Raw genomic sequence first — 25,978 nt, forward strand, 5'->3', positions numbered from 1 at the left:
ACACACGCACATAGAGCCACACACATGGACTGACACACACACACATGGACTTATGCACACACACACACGTACGTACACATACACAACAACAACCGGCATTCGCCACTAAGTGGCGTTGACGTGACCACAACACTTGTGCCAGGCTATGTGCACCTTGAGGTGATGTGAAGTGTCGAACGCCCGCTGGCAGGAGGTCACGGGCAGACCCAGTGCCACGGGTCGACTGACCGAGATTACTGGCTGATGCACCACCTGTGCCTTCTACTGTGCTAAATTGCTGTGCGTTAGCCACCTGGCGCTCCGCTCGTTGTTCTGAACGTCTCTCCTCCGCCCTCCGTTGTTGTTGGAGGGCGATTGCCTCCAACTGGCCAGTAGCGTCCTTCACGAGCCTCCTCCACAGAGGCCGATCTTGACACCGCTGGTACCAGTCATCGACAAGTCCACTCAGCTCCACATCATCCTGTACCACATCACTCCATCTCTTCTCCAGCCTGTGCCGTGCCCGTTTAGCCCCCTCGATCCAGCGGAACAAAAACTGTTTAGGCGGTGGCGGGTATGCGGGCTACATGGCCCAGCCAATGCAGCATTGCCTGCCGTAGGAGGTCACCAATGGGACGTTGTGCAGATCTTTCAAGGATTTGTGAGCTCATCACACAATCCAGCGTGGTCAAAAACAAAATGGATGGTAGGCAGGCCAGCCTAAATATTTCTAACTGGCGAAGATGTTCCATTAGGAGGGTCCAAGTTTCGCAAGCGTAGAGAAGGGAGGGAATGACTGTGGTCGAGAAGACCTGGAGCTTCGTGCGGAGCAAGAGAGCAGGTAGCTTCCACACAGTGTTACGCAGCCGATGAAAAGATAATGGCGCTCGACTGATTCGGAGTGAGACCTCTGCTGTTAAACTGGAGCCGGTCATGAGCACACTGGCCAGGTATGGGAAACTCTGCACTCTCTCCACAATTGCCCCATCACCAATTGTGAGGTGCGGGGGTGGATTGTCCGATGGGACAAAATACCCAGGCAGGTGCTTAGTTTTGGTGGGGCTGATGGTAAGGCCCCATCTCTTAGTAGCACGCTCCAGTCTCAGCAGCAGCGTCTCCAACTCCTCTTGTGAGTGAGCATCAATTACCAGATCATCGGCATACATAACGTGGTTGACCAATAGGGAGCCATCCCTTGGCTGCACCCGGGCATTGATTAGCCTCACATTGTTTCTGTAGCAGACGGGAATTATTCGGGTACAGCCATTGAAGGCTTAACGAACTACATGGTCCAAATATATGTAAAAGAATGTGGGAGCCAGAGGACATCCCTGTCGCACCCCAAGGTGTAGAGGGAATGGCTCTGACTCATGGCCACGTAGTTTGACGTGGGGCCGCTCACCATCATGAATCTCCTTAAGGATCGTGAGCAGAGAGTCAGGGACTGGGAAAGCACGAAGAACAACCCGCAGGCCAAGCCTACTGAGGGTAGCATAGGCCTTGAGCAGGTCAAACAGGTCCCTGCAGGGTGGGCTGGTAGGACAAGTCTCTGCGCTGTCTATTGCTGAGTTTACACCCAACAGCACGAGATTTTACTTCGTTAAAGTATTGAAAGGGGACGGACGGACGGACACATTAATCTATTGCAGGCTGGTACACTCAGTTTACAACTTCGTTCCTACCAGTATAAAGCACACACATGGACTAACACGCACACATGGACCTACAGCCACGCAAATAAATGGACATAGACTGACACACACATTGCCGTATACACACATATGGACTCACACACAGACATATACTTTAGATACACACACATGGAGTTACACACACATATATACACACACACATCGAGTGACACGCACACATGTATGGACTTACACACACATGTGGACTAAAACACACACATATGGACTCACACACATACACATGGACGCACACACACACATTGACTGACACACATAGACACACAAACGCACATTGACTTACACACTGACATGGAGCCATGCACACACATCGACTAACACACACACAGCGCCTGATACACACAGCGACTGATACACACACATGGAGTGACACGCACACTTGGACTGACACACACGCACAAACACATCGACTAACACACACACACATCGGGCGTTCTCGGTTCGAAAAAGGACACACACATGGACTTACACACAGACGCATGGACCTACATGCACACACATATGGACTGCAACACACACATCGACTCACACACAATACATGGACGTGGACAGCAATCCCCGATGATGGCACAGCTATCAGCATCGCAGTACTACGTATGAGTAAATAGCGGGACGTGAGCAATCGAAACAATAGAAATGCATAGAAGAAATGTGTAGTTAAAGAGCAGCAGTACGCATAGGTAATTTGTTTTGCAGGCTACAGTCTAGATTATAGACTGCCAGTACGCCGACTCAATTACATAAGCATTGCTACAGTCGACATGAAAATCTGTCAATATAGGCAGCAGTTGAAAAAGGAGGATACAATCGACATGAAAGGCTGGCAGTACACTGAGTGAGGTAAAGAAGCAGGCACCAGATTTTAGACTGGCATACACTCATAATGGCCAAAAGGCAAATTAGCAGTGTAGATAATAGTGCGAGTGCACTGACGTTAATTAATGAGCAGGCAGCAGGCGACATCACAGACTGGCAGTAGACCATCGCAGCACCATAAAAGCACAGCAAAAAAAGGGAATATTTAGCAACCTATAATGCAAAATTAATTTTGTGCACACAAACATTATTATTGTAATATCTGCCAACGTATTTGTTTAATAATAGAAAACAAGAATACTACAATAATGATATCTAAGCCTCATGATAATATTAATATCTACTGACTTTATAGCAGTAACTGCACGCAACTTTTTTTTTTGGGGGGGGGGGGCGAAGAGGACATCACACTGTGAAGAAATAGGCGCAGCGTTGTGTATTTTTATTGCATGTGAAACGCGTAAAAGAAAATGTCCCTCGACTGAACGCGCATCACTTGGCAGGGTCCGCCCCCCCCACCCAATTGGCGTGAGCTGGTTCGGCCGATGTCGCGCAATAAATAAATATAGCTAAATGCCACTAAATCGCTAATTTAACTAATTTAAAGGTGACGGACGTGAAAAAGGAATAGCCTATTCCCACCGCGGGTCTTAGGGCGTGCCGGCCGGCACATTTTTTTCGACGTAAAGCCCACCGTTCAAGAGCCAAATCCCTCGCAAGCGCGTGCGCACGGAGACTTTTGTATATAAGAAGAAGACCAGCAGGAAGTACCCGGCATTGCCTGGGTAAAAAATATATTTCAAAACTTATCTTAAAAACCTTACATACACAGATACTAAGGTATTGTGAAAGCCCGGTGGGCCATTTGTCCATTTCTCCACCAACAAAATTATAAGAGGCTTGCACAAGTGAAAAAAGTTATAGAAAGTGTGGGTTAAATAGGTGATCTCAAAGGTTTCTGAAAATTGTCTACCCACCCCCTCAAAAAATATATTCATCCCCGCGTAGGTATATATACCTACACACCTTACATACAACAGAGTAAGTATTATCGATTGACTCTGTAGTTGTATCTACTGACTGTACAGTAGTATCTACTGAGCCAGTAGTAGCTACTGACTGTTTAGTAGTATTTACTGACTGTAGTAACTGCTGACCGTAGCAGTATTTACTGGGCCTACAGTAGTATCTGCCGACTCTATAGTAGTAACAACTAACTGTATAGTAGTATCTGCTGACTCTATAATAGTATCCACTGACTATAGTAGTAGCTACTAACTCTATAGCAGTATCTACTGACTCTATAGCAGTAGCTACTGACCGTAGTAGTATCTACTGACTGTGTAGTAGTATTTGCTGACTGTAGCAGTATTTACTGACCGTAGTGGTATATACTGACTGTGTTAGTATCTACTAACTCTATATAGTATCTACCAACTCGATGATTACAGCATCTGCTATGATTACAGCAGTGCATACTGACTGTGGTGGTATCTGCTATGATTACAGCTGTGCATACTGTGGTGGTACCTGCTGTGATGACAGCAGTGCATACTGTGGTGGTACCTGCTATGGTGACAGCAGTTCATACTGCTGTGGTGGTACCTGCTATGATTACAGCAGTGCATACTGCTGTGGTGGTACCTGCTATGATGACAGCAATGCATATTGTTGTGGTACCTGCTATGATTACAGCAGTGGAAACTGCTGTGGTGGTACCTGCTATGATTACAGCAGTGCATATTGTGGTGGTACCTGCTATGATTACAGCAGTGCATACTGTGGTGGTGGGACCTGCTATGATTACAGCAGTGCATACTGACTGTGGTGGTACCTGCTATGATAACAGCAGTGCATACTGACTGTGGTGGTACCTGCTATGATTACAGCAGTGCATACTGTGGTGGTACCTGGTATGATTACAGCAGTGCATACCGAGTGTGGTGGTACCTGCTATGATGACAGCAGTACATACCGAGTGTGGTGGTACCTGCTATGATGACAGCAGTACATACTGTGGTGGTGGGACCTGCTATGATTACAGCAGTGCATACTGACTGTGGTGGTACCTGCTATGATAACAGCAGTGCATACTGACTGTGGTGGTACCTGCTATGATTACAGCAGTGCATACTGTGGTGGTACCTGGTATGATTACAGCAGTGCATACCGAGTGTGGTGGTACCTGCTATGATGACAGCAGTACATACCGAGTGTGGTGGTACCTGCTATGATTACAGCAGTGCATACTGTGGTGGTGGGACCTGCTATGATTACAGCAGTGCATACTGACTGTGGTGGTACCTGCTATGATAACAGCAGTGCATACTGACTGTGGTGGTACCTGCTATGATTACAGCAGTGCATACTGTGGTGGTACCTGGTATGATTACAGCAGTGCATACCGAGTGTGGTGGTACCTGCTATGATGACAGCAGTACATACCGAGTGTGGTGGTACCTGCTATGATGACAGCAGTACATACTGTGGTGGTGGTACCTGCTATGATTACAGCAGTGCATACTGTGGTGGTGGTACCTGCTATGATTACAGCAGTGCATATTGTGGTGGTGGTACCTGCTATGATTACAGCAGTGCATACTGTGGTGGTGGTACCTACTATGATTACAGCAGTGCATACTGTGGTGGTGGTACCTGCTATGATCACAGCAGTGCATACCGACTGGTGGTACCTGCTATGTTGACAGCAGTACATACTTTGGTGGTGGTACCTGCTATGATGACAGTAGTACATACTGTGGTGGTGGTACCTGCTATGATGAGAGCAGTACATGCTGACGTTATGTATCTTAAATGTAAAAGGTTAATTTGTGAATGTGTTTGTCTGTTCGAAATGTTAAGCATACTTGGCGACATGCAACCAAGTTTTTAAAACGGGAATAGGCCGATTCTAAAGGAGCCGTCACTGCGGAGAGGAATATGTGGAGCGGGGGTGAGAGGGGGTGCTCAGTGAGTGGAGTCTCTCCTGGTGATGTTTTTTTACAGAAACAAGTCAGGGAGGAGAAGCGAGCAGTGGAGGAGAAGAAGTGGAAGGCGAAGGAGTACGTGAGCCAGATGGAGGCCGCTCGCAGGGAAGTGAAGGTACCGTGCCTGGGCCGGACTCTCACCCCATGTCTTTACCACCCCGAGTAGGGTTTTTGATGGAGGACAACTCCCTTAATTCACATAGACTTCCAAAAGCTTGAACCCATGGTGGGACTAAAGACAATGGTCAATGCGATTCAATACCTAGACGAAAGCAGCGGATCTTATCTCCAATGAGGAACTAAATCGATTGTGGAAATTCTACATGCCATGCAGTCAATATCCCCAAACAAACAAACATTTCAAATTCTATATTGGCCAGAGATGGCACATACCTCAATTTCAACACAGATACCTCCGTTAACAAATACACTGGGAATCAAGCTCCTTTGTAACGAAGTCAGCTGTGGAAGGATATTTTTTGCTAAAATATTGAAATAAATATCTTTAAAAAATTTGCAAAGCGAGTCAAGAGTAAAAAGTCTAATGCTGCGGCATGCCCTGTAAACACGACTGAGTGGATAAAGAATTAAAGCTTTCGTGACTGCATAAATTACTCATTGGTTTTTTCGGTAAAGTAACGTATGTAGAAATACCATAAAATTATATTAAAATAAATCAATCACGACGTTTCAACCACAACACAAGCGATCTTCATCAGGTGTAAAAAACAAATAGCGAGGGAGCATATAGGGTGACATCAACGCAACACATAGAGAGCGTTAAACTCCACGGTGGTAAACACAACAAGAAGATGAGAGACGAGAATTCAGCAAACCTAAGAAAAAATTACGTGATGCAAAACCAGTCAGGCCAACAACACAGTTAGACACTTGTCTGGCGGACCACGAATTTCAGAAGAGTGATAAATTTCGTGTTCATCCTCTTGGTTGAACATACCAGCATAGACATAGTGAACAAATACGAGGTACAAGTCAGCAGAAATACATATACAGGGAAAGACGGACAGAGAAGCAAGAAAAGTGGGCCAGAGGGATGAACAGACAGAGGCTTAATATAAGCAGTAGAGGTGGGGGAGGGGCCGAAGAGTAGATGTTGCGGGAGGGGGAGAGGCCGAAAAGAGCAAGCGACATGGTAGCAGAGGAGGGGGGAGGGGTAAGAGAAAGCGAGGGGCGCAATAAGTTTAGTACAGAATTGTAAAGGTAACTTCCCCGTATAAGTGTGTTAATAAAGAATTAAAGCTTTTGTGACTGCACAAATTACTCATTATTTTTTTCGGTAAAGTCACGTATGTAGAAAAACCATAAAATTATATTAAAATAAATCAATCACGACGTTTCGACCGCAACGCAAGCGATCTTCACAAAAATCCGTGACCTGATCCCATCCGTGAAGGATGTGGTTCCTGACTTACAGTACCCCGGGGTTTACAAATTGAGCTGCACTTGTGGTGATTGCTATATCGGGGAGACGAAGCGACATGCCTCTGACCGAATTCGCGAGCACAAATCAGATTTGAAACACGGCAGAACGAATTATTCTGCCGTAGCTGACCACTGTTACAACGCTGTGGGTGATCACGATATAGTTTTCTCTGATACCAAGGTTCTCTGTAAACCCACGGGTTTTTATTAGAGATTTGTCCACGAGGCAATTCAGATTTACAAACACAGACACAATTTCAACCGAGAGGATGGTTTCAAATTAAGCAATCATTGGAAAGATGTTCTAAATCAAACCAAACATTAAACTAAGTTTCAAAGGTACAGTAAAAAAATTTCAAGTAGTGGTATCCCAAACTTTCACAGCTTCTTATTTCTCTCCACTCACTCACTCCACTCACTCACTCCACTCACTCTACTCACTCACTCCACCCACTCACTCCACTCACTCCACTCACTTCACTCACTTACTCTACTCCCCCCCCCCCCGCTGCTGGTCCGTCATGGTCCCCAACCGCCCCTGGTCCATCATGGCCCATGCACCTCCTACGCACATCGTGCTCATTTTTATGCTAATTCCTTTGTCAAGCGTTTTGCTTCCTCCCACACAGCTTAAAGGACGCGACCTGAGCTTGGCTGCTTTCACTCCAACGCTATCCTCATGACAGCACGGTCCCTTCACCTAGTGGTATCCCAAACTTTCACAGCTGCTTATTTCTTTCCACTCACTCACTCCACTCACTCACTCCACTCACTCACTCCACTCACTCACTCACTCCACTCACTCACTCCACTCACTCACTCCACTCACTCCACTCACTTTACTCATTCCACTCACTCACTCACTCCACTCACTCACTCCACTCACTCACTCCACTCACTCCACTCACTCACTCTACTGCCCCCCCCCCCCCCCGCTTCTGGTCCGTCATGGTCCCCACCCGCTCCTGGTCCATCATGGCCCATGCACCTCCTACGTGCATCGTGCTCATTTTTATGCTAATTCCTTTGTCAAGCGTTTTGCTTCCTCCCACACAGCTTAAAGGATGCGACCTGAGCTTGGCTGTTTTCACTCCAACGCTATCCTCATGACAGCACGGTCCCTTCACCTAGTGGTATCCCAAACTTTCACAGCTGCTTATTTCTCTCCACTCACTCACTCCACTCATTCACTCCACTCACTCACTCCACTCACTCACTCCACTCACTCACTCACTCCACTCCACTCACTCCACTCACTCACTTCACTCTTTCCACTCATTCCACTCACTCACTCCACTCACTCACTCCACTCACTCACTCTACTCACTCCACTCACTCACTCTACTGCCCCCCCCCCCCCGCTTCTGGTCCGTCATGGTCCCCACCCGCTGCTGGTCCATCATGGCCCATGCACCTCCTACGTACATCGTGCTCATTTTTATGCTAATTCCTTTGTCAAGCGTTTTGCTTCCTCCCACACAGCTTAAAGGACGCGACCTGGGCTTGGCTGTTTTCACTCCAACGCTGTCCTCATGACAGCACGGTCCCTTCACCTGATGAAGGCCACTTGCCGATACGTCGTGATTTTTGTTGTTTTATTTTTTACCTACGTGATTTTAGTGCATAGAACCAAAGAATATGGATCCTTGCAGTCACGAAAGCTTCAAATCTAGAATGTAATTATTTCTTAGGTTTGCTGAATTCTCGTCTCTCATCTTCTTTTTGTATTTACCTCTGTGCCATTTAACGCTCTCTATGTGTTGCGTTGATGTCACTCTATATGCTCCTTCGCTATTTGTTTTTTACACCTGATGAAGATCGCTTGTGTTGCGGTCGAAACGTCGTGATTGATATATTTTAATATAATTGTATGGTATTTCTACATACGTGACTTTACCGAAAAAACCAATGAGTAATTTCTGCAGTAACAAAAGCTTGAATTCTTTATCAACACACTTCTACGGGGAAGTTACCTTTACAATTCTGTCCTAAACTTATTGCGACCCTTGCTTTCTCTTACCCCTCCCCCCTCCTCTGCTACCATGCTGCTTGCTCTCTTCGGCCTCTCCCCCTCCCGCAAACACCTACTCTTCGGCCCCTCCCCCTCCCCCCACCTCTACTGCTTATTTTAAAAGCCTCTGTCTGTTAAACCTTCCAGCCCCCTTTTCTTGCTTCTCTGTCCGTCTTTCCCTGTATATGTATTTCTGCTTACTTGTACCTCGTATTTGTTCACTCTGACTATGCTGGTATGTTCAACCAAGAGGATGAACACGAAATTTAGCACTCTTCTGAAATTCGTGATCCGCCAGGGAAGTGTCTAACTGTGTTGTTGGCCTGACTGGTTTTGCATCACGTAATTTTTTCTTAGGTTTGCTGAAATCTCGTCTCTCATCTTCTTGTTGTATTTACCTCCGTGCAGTTTAAAGCTCTCTATGTGTTGCGTTGATGTCACCCTGTATGCTCCCTTGCTATTTGTTTTTTACACCTGATGAAGATTGCTTGTGTTGCGGTCGAAACGTCGTGATTGATTTAATTTAATATAATTTTATGGTATTTCTACATACGTTACTTTACCGAAAAAACCAATGAGTAATTTATGCAGTCACGAAAGCTTTAATTCTTTATTAACACACTTCTACGGGGAAGTTACCTTTACAATTCTGTCCTAAACTTATTGCGCCCCTTGCTTTCTCTTACCCCTCCCCCCTCCTCTGCTACCATGCTGCTTGCTCTTTTCGGCCCCTCCCGCAACATCTACTCTTCGGCCCCTCCCCCTCCCCCCACCTCTACTGCTTATTTTAAGCCTCTGTCTGTTAATCCTTCCAGCCCCCTTTTCTTGCTTCTCTGTCCGTCTTTCCCTGTATATGTATTTCTGCTGACTTGTACCTCGTATTTGTTCACTCTGTCTATGCTGGTATGTTCAACCAAGAGGATGAACACGAAATGTATCACTCTTCTGAAATTCCTGGTCCGCCAGGCAAGTGTCTAACTGTGTTGTTGGCCTGACTGGTTTTGCATCACGTAATTTTTTCTTAGGTTTGCTGAATTCTCGTCTCTCATCTTCTCATTGTATTTACCTCCGTGCAGTTTAACGCTCTCTATGTGTTGCGTTGATGTCACCCTATATGCTCCCTCGCTATTTGTTTTTTACACCTGATGAAGATCGCTTGTGTTGCGGCCGAAACGTCGTGATTGATATATTTTAATATAATTTTAAGGCATTTCTATATACGTGACTTTACCGAAAAAAAACAATGAGTAACGACTGTGTGGAGTTTGTTTACTGTACATAGCCAATCAGTGAAGAGCTTTGCGAGTCTGCCTCTTCTGCCCAAAATTGAACGAGCTCCGTATGGTGGTAAACTTTTTATTGGGTTTTTGGCATTGAGTTATTTTATTACCCCTCTAGTGAGTTCAACTGAGTCACAGATGTATATTTGGAGGCAACACATTTATTTAACTCCAATACAAAAGGGGTAACTTTCCCTTAACAGAATAATAACCTATGGTGGTGACCACCAGGCTAACTACACTAATTACAACGTAACTGCTACTGTAGACCGGGACCACAGCTCGGATCCAGGTCTACATGTTGGAGACTCGTTGATCGGTGAATGTAGAACGTAGACATAGACGAAGGTTTCTTCAGGATGAACAACAACGCCAGTCTTTCTGGGGACCCAGCTTATATTCTCTGTGGCATGGCTGGCTCCACTCTTGGCCACGACCACCTTCCAGAATCCTGGAGCAGGATCTGGTCCCCGACCACGTGACCACCCCTAGCCCCCATTTAGGACCCCTTTGTAGGCTTAACGGGTCACGTGTCCTCTAGGGTCAACCAGAGTGCCATGGCCTTTAGTAACTTCATTCCTATGGCCGACACTCCCACACCCTGTCCTCTAGGGTTGGCACTGCATGTCAAGCGTGGTGCCATCTAGCACTATCAATCAGCGCTCACCAGGCCCCTCTAGGGCCAGTACTACACCCACACCATTGTGGTATGCGCGATGTCATTACACCGCACGCCGTGCCTTTCTAGGGCCAGTACTACACAGTGACATCCCGCGATGTCACTACAATTTTGCACCGATCAGTCAAAAGACGCTCAGGGGCACCCTTGTCCATCACATCGCCATTGAGAAATGCCTAAGTGATGGCCGCCGCCGACTGGTTGGGAAGTGGCCAGGCCATCGGCCAGCGTGAAAAATATTTGACGCCCACTCGTAAATATTTATTCCCATGAGGGGTAGTAGGAAATGGACCAAGGATATCAAGCGCGACCAGCTCATTTATATGGGAGACCTGAATGAATTGCAATGGTGGACAACAGGGTTTTGATGGGGGTTTCTGCCACGTGCACTGCACACACCCCTTCAATGAATTAGCGACATCAACCATGCCAGGCCAGAAGAAGTCGAGCTTAAGTGTGGCTAGCATATTCTTAGTTCTTTCGGTAAAGTCACGTTGAAGGGAAACAACAAAATAATAAAATGTATATAAAACAATAAAAATTCTCACGACGTTTCGACCATAACACAAACGGTCGTCTTCAGGTGTGTTGGTTTGCATACATTTATTTTAAACGGTGTATTTATATTTTTTATTTATTTAAAAAAAAACGTTGGCGCCATGCGCAGCGATTTGACAGTTTATTTAGGACTAGTCCATCTATATTCTGAAAAGAGGAGGGGGGGAGACGACATTTTTTTTTAATGTATGCTGTCTGAAAGCCACTGTAAGCGTGAACAATCAATTAAGACCTGAAATGGTTTATCAAATCTTTCCAATGATTGCTAAGATAGAATCCATCTTCTCGGTTGAATTTGTCTCTGTGCTTGTATATGTGGATAGCCTCATGAACGAATCTCTCATGGTAGCCAGATGGCTTACAAAGAACCTCTGTCTTGGAAAAGTCAATGTCATGTGAGCCTACTGAATTATAACAATGATCTGCCACGGCCGAGGTGTTGGTCCTACCGTGTTTAAGGTCTGATTTGTGTTCACGAATGCGGTCCGAGACATGGCGTTTGGTTTCTCCAATGTAACTACTACCACAGAGGCAACTTAGTTTGTAGACACCAGGGTATGTATGTCTGGAATCACATCTTTTACAGACGGAACCAGATCACGGATTTTATGTAATGTGTTGAAACGGACCTGGATCTTGTGTTTATTCAAGATTTTGGAGATCTTTTTTGTGATCCCCGCAATGTAGGGTAAAGTGATGGTTTTGAAAGGCTCCTCAAGAGGGTCCTTCTTCATGGTTTGAGTGATAGCTTTGCGGATTGTATAGTCGGAGTAACCATTAGCCTTAAGAGCTTGGTGTACGTGCTTGAGTTCACTGCCTATGTGTTCCTGGTCGGATATGCATTGGGCTCTATGATACAGAGTCTTGATGAGAGAATTCTTCTGTGGTGGATGGTGGTGGGAATCCGGTTTCAGATAAGCATCCGTATGGGTAGCTTTCCTGTAGACAGAATGGCTCATTGAACCATCAGGTCTCTTTTTAATTAGGACATCCAAAAAAGGTAGCTTGCCATCTATTTCGACTTCCATGGTAAATCTGATGGCTGGGTGTATGGAATTGATGTGGTCGAAGAATTGGTCTAGAGCAGGCCGGCCATGTGGCCAGATGACAAAAGTGTCATCCACGTACCTCTTCCATAAGGTTGGGCGCAGAGTGGCAGTCTGGATGGCGTCAGTCTCAAATTTCTCCATGAAAATGTTAGCTATAACCGGAGATAGGGGGGAGCCCATTGAGGTGCCCTCAGTTTGTTTGTAGAAAGTTCCATTCCAAGTGAAGTATGTATTGGTTAAACAGTGTCTCACCAGGGGGGGTACCTCAGTGTTTAGTCCTTGATGAACCAAGTCTTCAATGATTGCAATGGTGTCAGGTACAGGAACCTTGGTGAATAAGGAAACTACATCAAAACTGACAAGCAGGTCGTCTGGGGACAGGGAAATACCCTTGATTGTCGATACCAGGTGAGTAGAATTTTGTACCGCAGAGGTGGTTTTCCAGTGAAAGGACGCAGGATTTCAGACAAAAAACGAGCTAGTTTGTAGGTGGGGGAGTTGATAGTAGAGACGATGGGACGAAGGGGTGTATCTACTTTATGTATTTTTGTAAGCCGTATAATCTTGGTGGCCTGGCAGCAGAAGGTTTCAACGAAAACTGTTTAGATTGATCAATTAATGCGGTTGAATCAGAAATTATTTTGTTGGTTTGTGTGACGAGGCTGTTGGTGGGATCTCTTTTTATTTTTGTATAACTACCATCGTCGAGTAATGCTTTAATTTTGTTGTTGTATTCTATTTTATCCATGATGACAGTAGCATTGCCCTTGTCAGCTGAGAGGACTACAATATCATCCCTCTTTTTTAATTTATATAATTCAAAACGCTGATCTTTGCTGAGGTTGCTAGCTGGCATCTTAGCGTTTTTGAGGGTTGCAGCGATTTCAGACTTTGCTACGTCTGCAGCGATGTGACCCAGGCCCCTGAGAGCAACGTCTACTTTGGCAATTATATCATTAACTGGTATGTGTTTAGGTGTGACTGCAAAGTTTAGACCTTTAGCTAAAACGGATTTCAGACCATCGGAAATAGAACTGTTACTGCGATTAATTACGACTTTGTTAACGTCTAACTTGTTGGTGTGTGGGTCCGGTCTTTTGTTGAAGAGGAGGTTAAATTTGGAAATCAGGTTTTCCTTACATTTGGTCGACATAGTAGCAGCTGAAGAGGCAGTCATATTGTCTACATGTTCCCAACCCGATGTGGACATTGTTGCCGTCAATGATAAGTGTGATTTTTAGAGTGTCTTGTCTAACTGATCTAGTTCGGTGCGTATAAGTCTGATTTTTTCTGAGATAAGAGCTAAGCTAGTTTTGAAAAGAATTCGTTTCGCATTAGAAGAAGTTACAGCAACAGAGGTCAGTGTAAATGCGATTGGTATTACCACAGAGTCGCGGCATCTCTTCAGGAAGGTGAGAGACTCGATCAGCTGAGCTTTCTTATCCCGGAGTTTGTTGAAGGATCTTAAAGTTACGTGAAAACCCTCCCCGTAGAGGCGGTTACATTTTGATTCAAAGCTTTCGTGACTGCAGTAATTCATATTCTTAGTTTTTTCGGTAAAGTCACGTTGAAGGGAAACAACAAAATAGTAAAATATATATAAAACAATAAAACATTCTCACGACATTTCGACCATAACACAAACGGTCGTCTTCAGGTGTGTTGGTTTGCATAAATTTATTTTTAAAGGTGTATTTATTTATTTATTTTAAAAAAAAAGTTAGCGCAACGCACAGCGATTTGGCAGTTTATTTAGGACTAGTCCATCTATATTCTGAAAAGAGGAGGGGGGAGACGAAATTTTTTGTTATGTATGCTGTCTGAAAGCCACTGTAAGTGTGAACAATCAATTAAGACCTGAAATGGTTTATCAAATCTTTCCAATGATTGTTAAGATAGAATCCATCTTCTAGGTTGAAATTGTCTCTGTGCTTGTATATGTGGATAGCATCTTATGCAGATCCAGGTGCAACAGTCGCTCGTGCACCGCCCAGATGACTTTACCCCACAGGGCAGTGGGCATGACAATGTTGTAATGGCGCAACCCTCCATCCCAATGCATGAGCAATCCGCCTCTGAAGATGATAGAGGCTACACCCCGTCGATCCCCACCCCCATATGCCTCCTTGACATGGCGTCGTAACTTAAGCAGGGAAGCGTCCTCAACCTGGAGGTGCCCCTACTTTGCAAGGTCCAAGCCAATGACAGTGTCACTTGCCACCGGATCCCCAAACAACTCAGATGTGACACCGTCGGCCGATGCTGTGAAGGAAGGGAATGAGGGCTCGGCGGCCAGCTTACAGCGTCCGGAGCCCGAAAAGCAGGCGCATCCGCCGCTCGTTGTTAATCGCGACAGAGCATTGGCGTTCGTGTGACGGGAGCCCTTGCGATAGGTAACCTTAAAGGAGTAATTCTGGAGGACCTCCAACCAGCGTGAAAGCTGGCCAGATGGCTGATCAACATGCAGCATGTACTGTAGCGCTGCGTGGTCAGAGCACACCTCAAAGTGTCAAATAGGGATGATACTGTTGCACAAAAACCACGATGGCCAACAGTTCCTGGCGTGTGACATAATACCGTTGTTTGGCCAGAGACAGCACCCTGCTGCCGTATCCAACAACACCCTCGATGCCATTGATGACTTGGGACAAAACGGCTCCAATTCCGGTGTTACTAGCGTCCATATCAAGGACAAACGGCAATGCAAAATCTGGGTAGCGGATGGGAGGGGCAATCACCAAGCCATCCCGGAGCACAATAAATACGGCCTCCTCCTCCTCTTCCCAATGGAATTTATGACCCTTAGCCATCAATGCGTGGAGAGGCTTAGCGATGGTAGCAAACCCGGGGACAAAACGGTGGTAATAGGATGCGAATCCAATGAAACTGTGTACTTCTCCCACCAACGTGGGGGTTGGCCTAGTTCGAACACACACGGTTTTGTCCGGGTCCGTCGCAATACCCGATTCACTCACTATGTGGCCAATATACCAAACCAATTTCTGGAGGAAGTGACATTTCTGCGGTTTAAACTTCAGGTTTTCCACGCCCATTTTGAGAAAGACATCACGTAGCCGTTGCAAGTGTTCGTCAAATGTACGGCTGAAAACGATGACATCGTCAAGGTATATTAAGCACGAGTCCCACTGGATGCCAGCCAGAACCAGTTCCATCAATCACTGGAACGTGGCCGGCGTGGAATGAAGACCCATCGGAAGCTGATTGAATTCGAACAAGCTTAGAGGCTTCGTCTAGTGGCAACTGCAAGAGCCCGGGTAGGAGATCAAGAGTGGAAAAGAACCGCGCTCCGACTAGAGTATCCAGTGAGTCCATTCGAGGTAAAGGGTACGCATCAGCGACAGAGACCTTATTAAGCTTATGGAAGTCCATGCAGAATTGTAAGGTACCGTCGTGCTTTTTACAATCGGTGCTCCCCATGTGCTGGTGGATGGCGAAATAATGTCCGCGGCTAACATTTCGTCAACCGCTAGCCGAACGTGTTATTTTTCTGCAGGGCTCAGCCGGTAGGGATTCTGCCGGATGGGAGCGGCGTCACCCATATCAATGTGATGACTCAATAGCATAATGCTCCCAATATCAAAATTTCCTTGACTAAAAAATTCGCGCAAAACCGCCTGCAGTTTCTCCTTTCTAACCACGTTCAAGCTGATGTCTTCAAAAGACGTTTTATTTATTTATTATTCAATCACTTCACATGAAGTCATCTCCACTCGACGTCCTCCCAGGTTCCCTGTTTAAGCAATGTGCTCCGGAACTCGCCATCATGATCAGGAACATCGCAAATGCCTCATTCTCTATGGTGTATTTTCCTCCAACCTCAAATCTGGCCTGGTTTCCCTCTTGTTAAAGAAACCAAGTCTCAACCCTGATGGCCCGTCTAGTTATCGTCCCATCACTAATCTCTTGAACCTCTCTAAACTCCTCAAAAGGCTCAGCCCTCGCCAAACAAAAACCCCACATCACCTCCGCCCCAAACTACTGCTCCTTCCAGTCAGCTTACCGTCAAAATACTCCACAGAAACAGCACTCACCAGAGTGCTTGATGACATTTTAATGATTATTGACTCCGGCTCCATCATTGCACTTGTAAGTCTGGACATTTCATCAACCTTTGACACCATCCTTACTTCCCTCCTGAAGTCCGACTGCGGTATATGTGGCTCAGCACTCAAGTCGATACTGTCGTACCTTTCTGATCGGCAATCCTCAGTCAGGGTGGGCTCGTCCACATCTCCTGAAACAGAAGCATTATGTGGCGTCCCCCAGGGCTCCCTCCTCGGTCCCTTGCTGTTCACAGCCTACACTTCCCCGATCGGCCGCCTCATCCCAAGCTTCGGTGTTAAGCACCACTCATATGCGGACGACACTATTCTGTTCACCGCCATCAATTCTACCAATTAATCTGGATTTGAGATGCTCTCGGAATGCACCACTGCCTTGCAACAGTGGTTCTCTGCACACCCATGCCCTTGAATCGTCAAAGTCAGTGGCCATCATGTTAGGGACCAGGCAAGGTCTCAACTCATCTGCGCTCCCAACACACATATACACATCTTTGGTCACAGCATCAGGTTCACCAATCACATCAGCTACCTCGGTATCATCCTAGATTCAACTTCGACCATCAAACCAATCATATCATCAGTTCATGTAACTTTCACCTGAAGGCTCTCAGACACCTATGTCCTCTCATCTCCACTGAAACTGTCAACACATTGGCATGTTGCATAGTTGGGTCTCGCCATGACTATTGCAACTCCGTCCTAGTCCGTTCATCCTCTGGCAACCTCAAAAACTGTAAAGACTATAAAACAACCTGGTATGCTTCGATTTAAAGATTTCGTGACTGCAAGGATTCATCTTCTTTGGTTCTTTCGGTAAAGTCACGTAGAATGAGAATAAAACAATAAATTGATAAAATAAAATAACACAATAATATTCTCACGACGTTTCGGCCACAACACAAGCGGCCTTCATCAGGTGAAGGGGACGTCCCTCTTATTCTACGTGACTTTACCGAAAGAACCCAAGAAGATGAACCTGGTATGCGTCGTCATCGGCCGCACTCATAACCGTCTCGATTCACTTGTTTGTCTCTGTGCCCTCCACTGGCTACCCATTGCCAGCAGGATCACATACAAGATCTCCTGCCTCTGCCACCATGCCTTCACATCTGTCTGCCCCCCGTACCTCTCTTCATTATTGACGACTTGCAGCAAAGCACACGACAAATGCCTTCGCAGTGCGACTCACGACCTCCTCTTGATACCAAGATCCAGGATGGCCACGTCTATGCGCCGCTTCTCGGTGGCTGCCCCAACAGTCTGGAATCCCTCTGCACATTTGCAGCATCACCTCAATCGTCTCCTTCAAGAGACACTTAAAGACTCACCTCTACTCACCTCGAGTGACTCTGAGCTTGGCTCCACGCCTCTGAGTTGCAGCCATTACGTCCACAAATTTGCGCCCTTTATAAATTGCATTATTATCAGGTTTCTGGTGCGGCCGCGCATTCGCCGCAGCACCTACGTTCCCAACAATGCTTCCCTCAGGAAGCGCTGGCGACGCATGAGCTAGCACGGTGCCTTCCTGGATGACCGACGTGTCGAACCCTGCATTAAGGACTTGAATGAAAGGTTCTTGGTCATTGGAAACCAACGTCTGCGCCCCCACTAACTTCAAACCACGACTGACTTTATTAGCGGGACCCAAGAGAATTCCTCCCGCCGTCGCCCCTTGGTTCAGCGGCTTCCGCAATCGCAGGGGAACAAATATTTGCTCGCCAGGGGGAATCCGCACTGTCCTACACGCAAGTGCTTGCACGGTAGCATTAGCCGTGACTAAGTGAGTGGGGGAAGGCAAACATGCTATTCGACGGCCGGATGATAATTCTAGGCACCCCTGATCAATCAAAATTTTCAGAGGCATTTTTCCCAAAAAATCGGTCCCGAGCAAATAAGGAATAGCAAGGTGACTTCGAAACAAGGACCCGTCCTGTCAATTTAACATCCCCAATGCACACCTCTGCAGTAATTTTCCGAATAATGCCCAATGAACCCCCGTTTGCAGTGAAGCACGGAGCAACAACAGGGCATAAGGAACGACATTTAGGGGGTAAGATGTTGTAAATCAGTTAATAAATGGTCGCTGATGCACCATTGTCAACGAGCATCCTCATCTCCACCCCTTCTATTAGCCCAACAACGTCGGATGAACCCGCCTCCCCCCTCACCCCTCACCCCTCACCCCTCCCCCCTCCTCCCTCGTCCCAATGGAACTTCTGACCCTTTGCCATCAAGGCTTGGAGAGATTTGGCGATAGTGGCAACCCCGGTGACAAAATAGCGGTAATAAGATGCTAAACGAATTAAACTGCGCACCTCCCCCACCGACGTGGGGGTCGGCCAAGAATGCACACACGCGGTTTTGTCCAGGTCCGTCGTTATCCCTAATTTACTGACTATGTGATCAAGATATTGAACAGATTTTTGGAGCAGGTGACTCTTCTGTGGTTTAAATTTGAGGTTCTCCGCACGCATTTTAAGAAAGACAGCACGTAGCCATTCCAGATGTTCTTTGAACATACGGCTAAAAAGGATAACATCTATAGGAATAGGTTTTACCCTTTTAACTGGCACAAAAACTGACAAAAAATACAACACTCTGATGGTGCGCTGTTTTTGAGTTGTACGCCTTTTGGCGTCTTCTGGTCCAACACCAATGGAGACTAGGCTCTAAGAAAAGCTGTCTCGGGTGTGGACCAATCAAATTCAAGGACAGTGCATATTATCAGATTTGTCTTTTTTGTTTGCATTCTGACTGCTTGTGTTGTGGTTTTTGCACACATGATGCCTTGAATAAAGGTGTCAGTTTTTGTGCCAGTTAAAAGGGTAAAACCTATTCCTATATCTTGTTTCTGGCAAAGGAGGTCTCATAATGTAAATGCTCACCCCGAGCCCTCAATACTCTGATGGTGCGCTGTTTTTGAGTTGTACGCCTTTTGGCGTCTTCTGGTCCAACACCAATAGAGACTAGGCTCTAAGAAAAGCTGTCTCGGGTGTGGACCAATCAAATTCAAGGACAGTGCATATTATCAGAGTTGTCTTTTTTGTTTGCATTCTGACTGCTTGTGTTGTGGTTTTTGCAAACATGATGCCTTGAATAAAGGTGTCAGTTTTTGTGCCAGTTAAAAGGGTAAAACCTATTCCTATATCTTGTTTCTGACAAAGGAGGTCTCATAAGGATAACATCGTCGAGAGATATCAGGCACGAGTCCCACTAGAGGCCAAATAGATCCAGTTCCATCAATTGCTGGAACGTAGCCGGCGCAAAATGAAGACCCATCGGAAGATTAAATTCAAATAGGCCTTGTGGTGTACGAAAGGCTGTCATGGGCTTAGATGATTCATCTATCGGCAACTGCCCAAAATTCGGATAAGAGGTCAAGAGTCGAAAAATAACGTGCTCCTGCTAGAGCATCAAGGGAATCGTCCATCCGAGGAAGAGGGTAAGCGTCAGGCACAGAGATCTTATTAAGCTTATGGCAGTCAACACAGAAGCGCAAACTACCATCCTGCTTTTTAACCAGAACAATCGGGGCTCCCCACGGGCTGGTAGATGGTGAGATGATATCGGCGGCCAACATTTCATCAACCGCCAGCCGTACGTGTTATTTTTCCATAGGGCTCAGCCAATAGGGGTTTTGTCGGGTGGGAGTGGCGTCACCCGTATCGATGTGGTGACTCAAAAGCATGGTGCGGCCGATGTCAAATTTGCCCTTGCTAAACACATCAGAGAATTCACGCAAAAGCGACCTCAACTCCCCCCTCTGGGACTCGGACAATTCCCCATTCTCGGAACAAAGCTTCCCTATCCATCCCTCAGCATCGCCAGCAAGTGGGAGCTCGACATGTTACATTCACTGTTGCATTCACTGTTCAACACCATTTTTCATCAGAAATCTGTTGCGGCTTTGTATTTGACGCGAACCCCACACCGCCAACAATTGTTAACCTCGCGAAGCGCGGGTGATGTGTGGGCTAGCACAGTGCCCTCCTGAATGACATACGTATCCAACCCTGCATTCAGGACTTGAATGAACGGTTCCTGGTCATTAGATACCAGAGTCTAGGCCCCCACCAACGTCAACCCACGAATGGCTTTGTTTGAGGGTCCTAGGAGGATTCCTCCCTCAGTCGCCTCCTGTTCTAGCGGCTTGCACAATCGTAAGGGAACTAACTTTTGCGCACCGGGAGGAATCTTTACGGTCCTACTCGCAAGCACTTATACAGTAGCGTTGTCCATGCACATTCGAGTGGTAGAAGGAAAAAAGGCCATTCAAGGGCCCGATGGTAACTCAAGGCAACCCTGATTGATCAAAATTTTCAGGAGCATCTTCCCCAAGAAGTCAGTCCCGAGCAAGCAAGGAATAGCAAGGGACATTGATGCAAGAACTGGTCCCGTCAATTTGACATCCCCAATGCACACCTCCGTTGTTATTTTCCAAATAATGCCAATTAAGCCACCATTCACGGTAAAGCACGGAATCCTGACGGAACATAGGGTACGACATTGAGGGGGTAGAATGTTAAAAATTAACTCAGAAATGATAGTCGCGGACACACCAATATCATCCAAACCACCACTTGCTGCAGTCGCCTTACTGTGACAAATGTGCAGAATAAATACATTTTTGGAAACTAAAAGTGCTGACCAGGAGAAACTAAAGTGTACCTTTCATTGGAGTTCGTTCACTTTAAACCAAGCAAACAAAGTAAAGGCTACTGCGCAGCAATGTTTTCCTATTGTAACCCCTTTCTTTGTCCAGGAACGCATTCTTATCCCTCTGTTATTACCTCTGGTAACGACGTTTCTTGTAACGAATTTATGTCATGGAACGTATCTACTTTATTAAATGAGGAATGACTGTACACTGGTGGCAGAGGTGATAGATCAGACAATATTGTATGCCATCATACTGGGTGGCCAGGTTGGTTCAGGATCCCTTCTATTTTGATGTGGGTTGTCACATTCAAAACTAATTTAAAACGGATATTGCAATGCAATATCTTCATGAAAAGGCTCATTAAGGCTTTACTTGAAGGCAAATTAGAAAGTTATCTTGCTTCTAGTACACTGTGGTAGAAATAGGTTTGCCACCTACGTGAAATCGCATTAACCTAACCACATAAAGGGAAACCAGTATTTATGAATTTAATATTCCATTTGGGAAATCATATATCACATTTGCAGGGCACTGCAGGTTAATGGGGTCAGTGATGGAGTGGATGACCTATAAGCTTAGTCATACATGTTCGAGTCCATGCCATGACTTACGTTCAATCATGAATAACATCTGCACATTTGTAGTGTACTAATTCAGAGATACTGGTAGGAGGCGTAATCCCTCTTGTTTATTCCGGCTCTCACTGCCATAGGGGATAATGCCATACCGTGTCGGGACAGCCAACATGCTTCCAGACCCACAGCTTGAAGAGGAGAAGACCACGACGACAGCAGCATGATGAGTTCCATTCCCGATGGCAGCAGGACCCGACTAGGATTCGGAGCTCACCTTTTATTCTCCCCAGTGTGGCCAGGCTCCGCCCTCGGCCACGCATTTTTCTGGATCCCCCAGAAGGGTCTGGGCTTGGCCCATGGGTCCAACTGGCAGAACGGGCTGCTACCCCTAATTCCATTGCCTACCAATCTCCCAGATCCACGCGCTGCAGTGACTCATTCAATGTCACTACATCACCCCCACCCCCCCATGAAAATAAAACAGCCGTCCAGGCTGACCTTTATACATCGCGTAGCAGGACGACAAACACAACAATATCCACGCAACATTCACAATGCATGGCAACAATACAGCCCCCAAAATAACAGCAACCGAACAGCGAGTAGGGGCGGTCATCTGAACCGAACCGTCTTGGAACGGGTCCTTGTCGGTGGCCCCTCGTTTGGGCCCGGCATGCATCCTCTGGGTACCTCGGGGGTAACCCAAGGATGGCCCAATGGGCGCGGTCCCTCCTGGGATGAAGATGGAGGAAAAGAAAAAGCGGGTGGCAGTCGTCTCGTCCACCCCGATCAGCCTGTGGGTGGCACTGCCGGCGGTTCCACAGGTGTCAGGCCCTGGGATCCTGCAGATGGAGGAACAGAGCCTCACTGGGGTGCACCATCTGTAACCGTACGGCCATCAGATGGTGGAGATGAAATGCCCTCATAAGGTTGAAAATAGGGCTTCAGTCGTGACGGGTGCACATACCAACACTGGCGACCAACCAGGAATCGGCACACTGCAGCATCCTCACCTCAATTACCTCCACCAGGCCTTGCCATGGCCTATGTAATTTAGGAGACGTGCCTCGAGGCACCTGGGGGCAATGCAGCCATTCCCTCTCCTCAGCCTTCCACTGGTTTCCGGACTCCTAAAGCCCAGCCAGTTTTTCATTTGCAGCCTACCGCTTGGCCGAATTGCCACGGGATGCCTCCCGTGCTTCCGTCAACCGCTTAAGGGTGAGGCTCATAAGTCCCAGCACAGCTGGCTCTCTTCTTGCTCGGCACAATATTTAACTGGGCTTCCATGGGGAGTCGCATTCTCTCCCGTACATTTAAAAACCGGGGAGAACGTGGTAGAGCCATGATGGGACATCCTATAGGCCACAAAAACCCCCGGAAAGTGTAGGTCCCAATCGGACTGTGCCTCATTGACTTGTTGGCACAACATGGATGTAAGAGTCCTATGTAAACACTACCATTTTGTCAGTCTGGGGATGGTAGGGCGAGCTTTAAATTGTATTTGTACCCAACAAGTCATGTACTTCTTGCAACAATTTTGAAGGAAAGTTTCGACCTTGGTCTGTAAGGAGACGTTCCGGGGCCCCGTTAGCCAACACCCAACCATGCAGGAATGCGTCTGTAATGGAAGCCGCCGACTGATCGGGCAGGGGCCATGCCACTGGCCACCGCAACAGGTACCTGACCCCTACCAGCAAGAATGTATTTCCCCTTGACCCGAGGATGTCGAGGGCAATGAGCTCATTTACAAGGAACACCCTGATAGATTGCAACGGTGGTCGGGCCAGCCTCGGTGGGGGCTTCCGGCGAGCACATTCCACACAACCTTTAAGTACGTTCTGGATGTCTTCTGACATCCCGGACCAAAAGAAGTCACACTTCAACGTCGATAATGTTTTCTGCACCCCTAGGTGCATCAGCCACACATGGGCAGCTCTCATTACCCTACCCCGCAGAGCAGTTGGCACAATGATTTGGGGGCCTCCCTAAAGGTGAAATAGTTTTAGTGGGTGATCTAAATTGGAATTAGCTAAACCCGCCGGCCGTGGCCACAAATTTTGCAAATGAATTTAACCTGTTTCAATTAATAATTGTCCCCACAAGACCCAACCTAAAAAATCCGGGACAGTAATCTCTGCTTGATGTCGTATTGACAAATTCCCCTCACAATTTCACACTGACTGGTGTTCTGGGTAATAACCTTAGTCATCACTCCTTCATTTTTGGGGTAAGATCATCAGCCAGACCCAAAGCCCCCCCTAAATTGGTTGAGAATCACTCTATGATACACTTCAGCACTCAGGCATTTACTAATGATGTGCTTCACTCGGATATTGACAAGGTCTGTGATATCTCCAACCTGACTACGGCTTGGGAGACCTTCAGGTACACGTTTCTCCAAATTCTTTAAAAAAACATGCTCCGTTGGTTAGATTTAAAACTAAAGGCCACCGCCCACCATGGTTTGATCCTTTGATTACAAAGCTCATGAAAACTAGGGACAAGGCTTGGGCATGTGCTCAGAAAAGTAATTTGGTCAATGACTGGCTAGAATACAGGATTTTAAGGAATAGATGCGTCAAAAAAATACGGTATGCAAAAAATGCCTACTTTTCCTCCACTCTCCTGGAATCACATGGAAATGCCAGGATTCTCTGGAAAACAATAAAATGTATCGAAAAGGCATCCAAAACAGATAATCTGCCCGTTGAGCTTAACTTAAATGGGGATTATTTTTCAGATCCCAAAAAAATAGTTGACAATTTTAACCTTCATTTTTCTGAAGCTGGTAATCTTTTTGATAATGTATTGGGAGTCACCCCTGCTCATGCAAAAACCTACACCCCTGTCCAAACATTAAACGAATTTAGTTTCCAGCCAATCTACGAAAGTAATGTTCTGAAACAACTGTCCTACCTCAAAGGGTTCTCCTCTACTGGAGCAGATAGTATGCCTGTATTTGCTCTACTAACTGTTGGTCACCTAATATACAAAACTATAGCCCATATTTTCAACCTGTCCATCAAAAGAGCATCAGTTTCTCTAGAATGGAAACATTCCTATGTCCGTCCACTTCACAAAGGGGGCCCTAAATATGATCCAAATAACTACCGACCTATCTCAATTTTCTCCCCGTCGACTAGCAGTTTCCTGTCCACCAACAATCTACTACATCTAAAACAATCTGGGTTCCGAAAAAAATACAACACCACATCTGCTGCAGTAGACTATCTGAATCACATTTACAGTAGCCTTGATAATAAGGAGTATTGTGCCTCTATTTTTCTTGACCTGTCCAAAGCTTTTGATACAGTCGACCACAACACCCTGCTTAGTAAACTAAGTTGCCTCGGTTTTTCCGAAAACGCAGTAAAATTGTTTTTTTAAAAATACCTCTTTTCTCGCACCCAAACTGTCTTCACAGATGGTTGGAGGTCAAACAGTGTTAAGATAACGAAAGGGGTTCCACAGGGTTCCATCCTCGGCCCCCTCTTGTTCTCTCTTCATGTCAATGACTTGGGCACTGACCTGGATCATTCCAGGGTAAAAAAATTTGCAGATGACACATTACTGGTTACTACTGGCCGCTCTCCGGATGACGTGATTGCTAAGCTCCAGGGTGATTTCAACAAACTACAACATCAGCTAATTGCTCTTAAACTAGTCCTGAATACCTCCAAAACCAAGGTGCTATGCTTCTGTCCAGGACTAAAGCAGGAAGTTATTTTCCCCAATTTCATTCCTTAAATAATTATCAAATAGAGCAAGTCAAGATCTATAAGTATCTTGGGGTCATCCTGGATTCAAAACTGAATTTTGAAGATCACATTGATTATATTGGTAAAAAGACAAAAATAAAAATGTGTTTTCTGTATCGACACAAGCACTGCTTACCCCCTATGCTCCGTTGGAATTGATCAAAGCTACCATACTTCCTCTACTTGATTACTGTGACATCGTGTATAAATCAGCCCCAAGTACTGTATTGAAGAAGCTTTATTCCATCTATCACTCGGTCTTAAGATTTACATTGAACTGCCCATATGGGACTCACCACTGTGATCTCTACATTGGGTCAAACTTAACATATCTTAATGTTCGACGGCTTGTGCACCAGATCTTATTTATTTACGATGTACTTACAAAA

The 25,978-nt window shown here is 46.2% G+C and overlaps 1 protein-coding gene across 1 annotated transcript in view; it reads left to right on the plus strand.

Annotated features, from left to right (window-relative positions):
- LOC116958807 (uncharacterized) overlaps positions 1–25,978 on the plus strand; it is a 50,086-nt gene that overhangs the window by 11,136 nt on the left and 12,972 nt on the right. The window contains exon 2 of the mRNA XM_032981518.2: positions 5,511–5,606. Within this exon, the coding sequence (XP_032837409.2) occupies positions 5,511–5,606 (96 nt within the window). The remainder of the gene's footprint in view (positions 1–5,510; positions 5,607–25,978) is intronic.

Source organism: Petromyzon marinus, chromosome 83 (genome assembly GCF_048934315.1).
Source record: "Petromyzon marinus isolate PM22_M1 ecotype Great Lakes invasive population chromosome 83, UKy_Petmar_22M1.pri1.0, whole genome shotgun sequence".
Taxonomy (NCBI): Eukaryota; Metazoa; Chordata; class Hyperoartia; order Petromyzontiformes; family Petromyzontidae; genus Petromyzon; species Petromyzon marinus.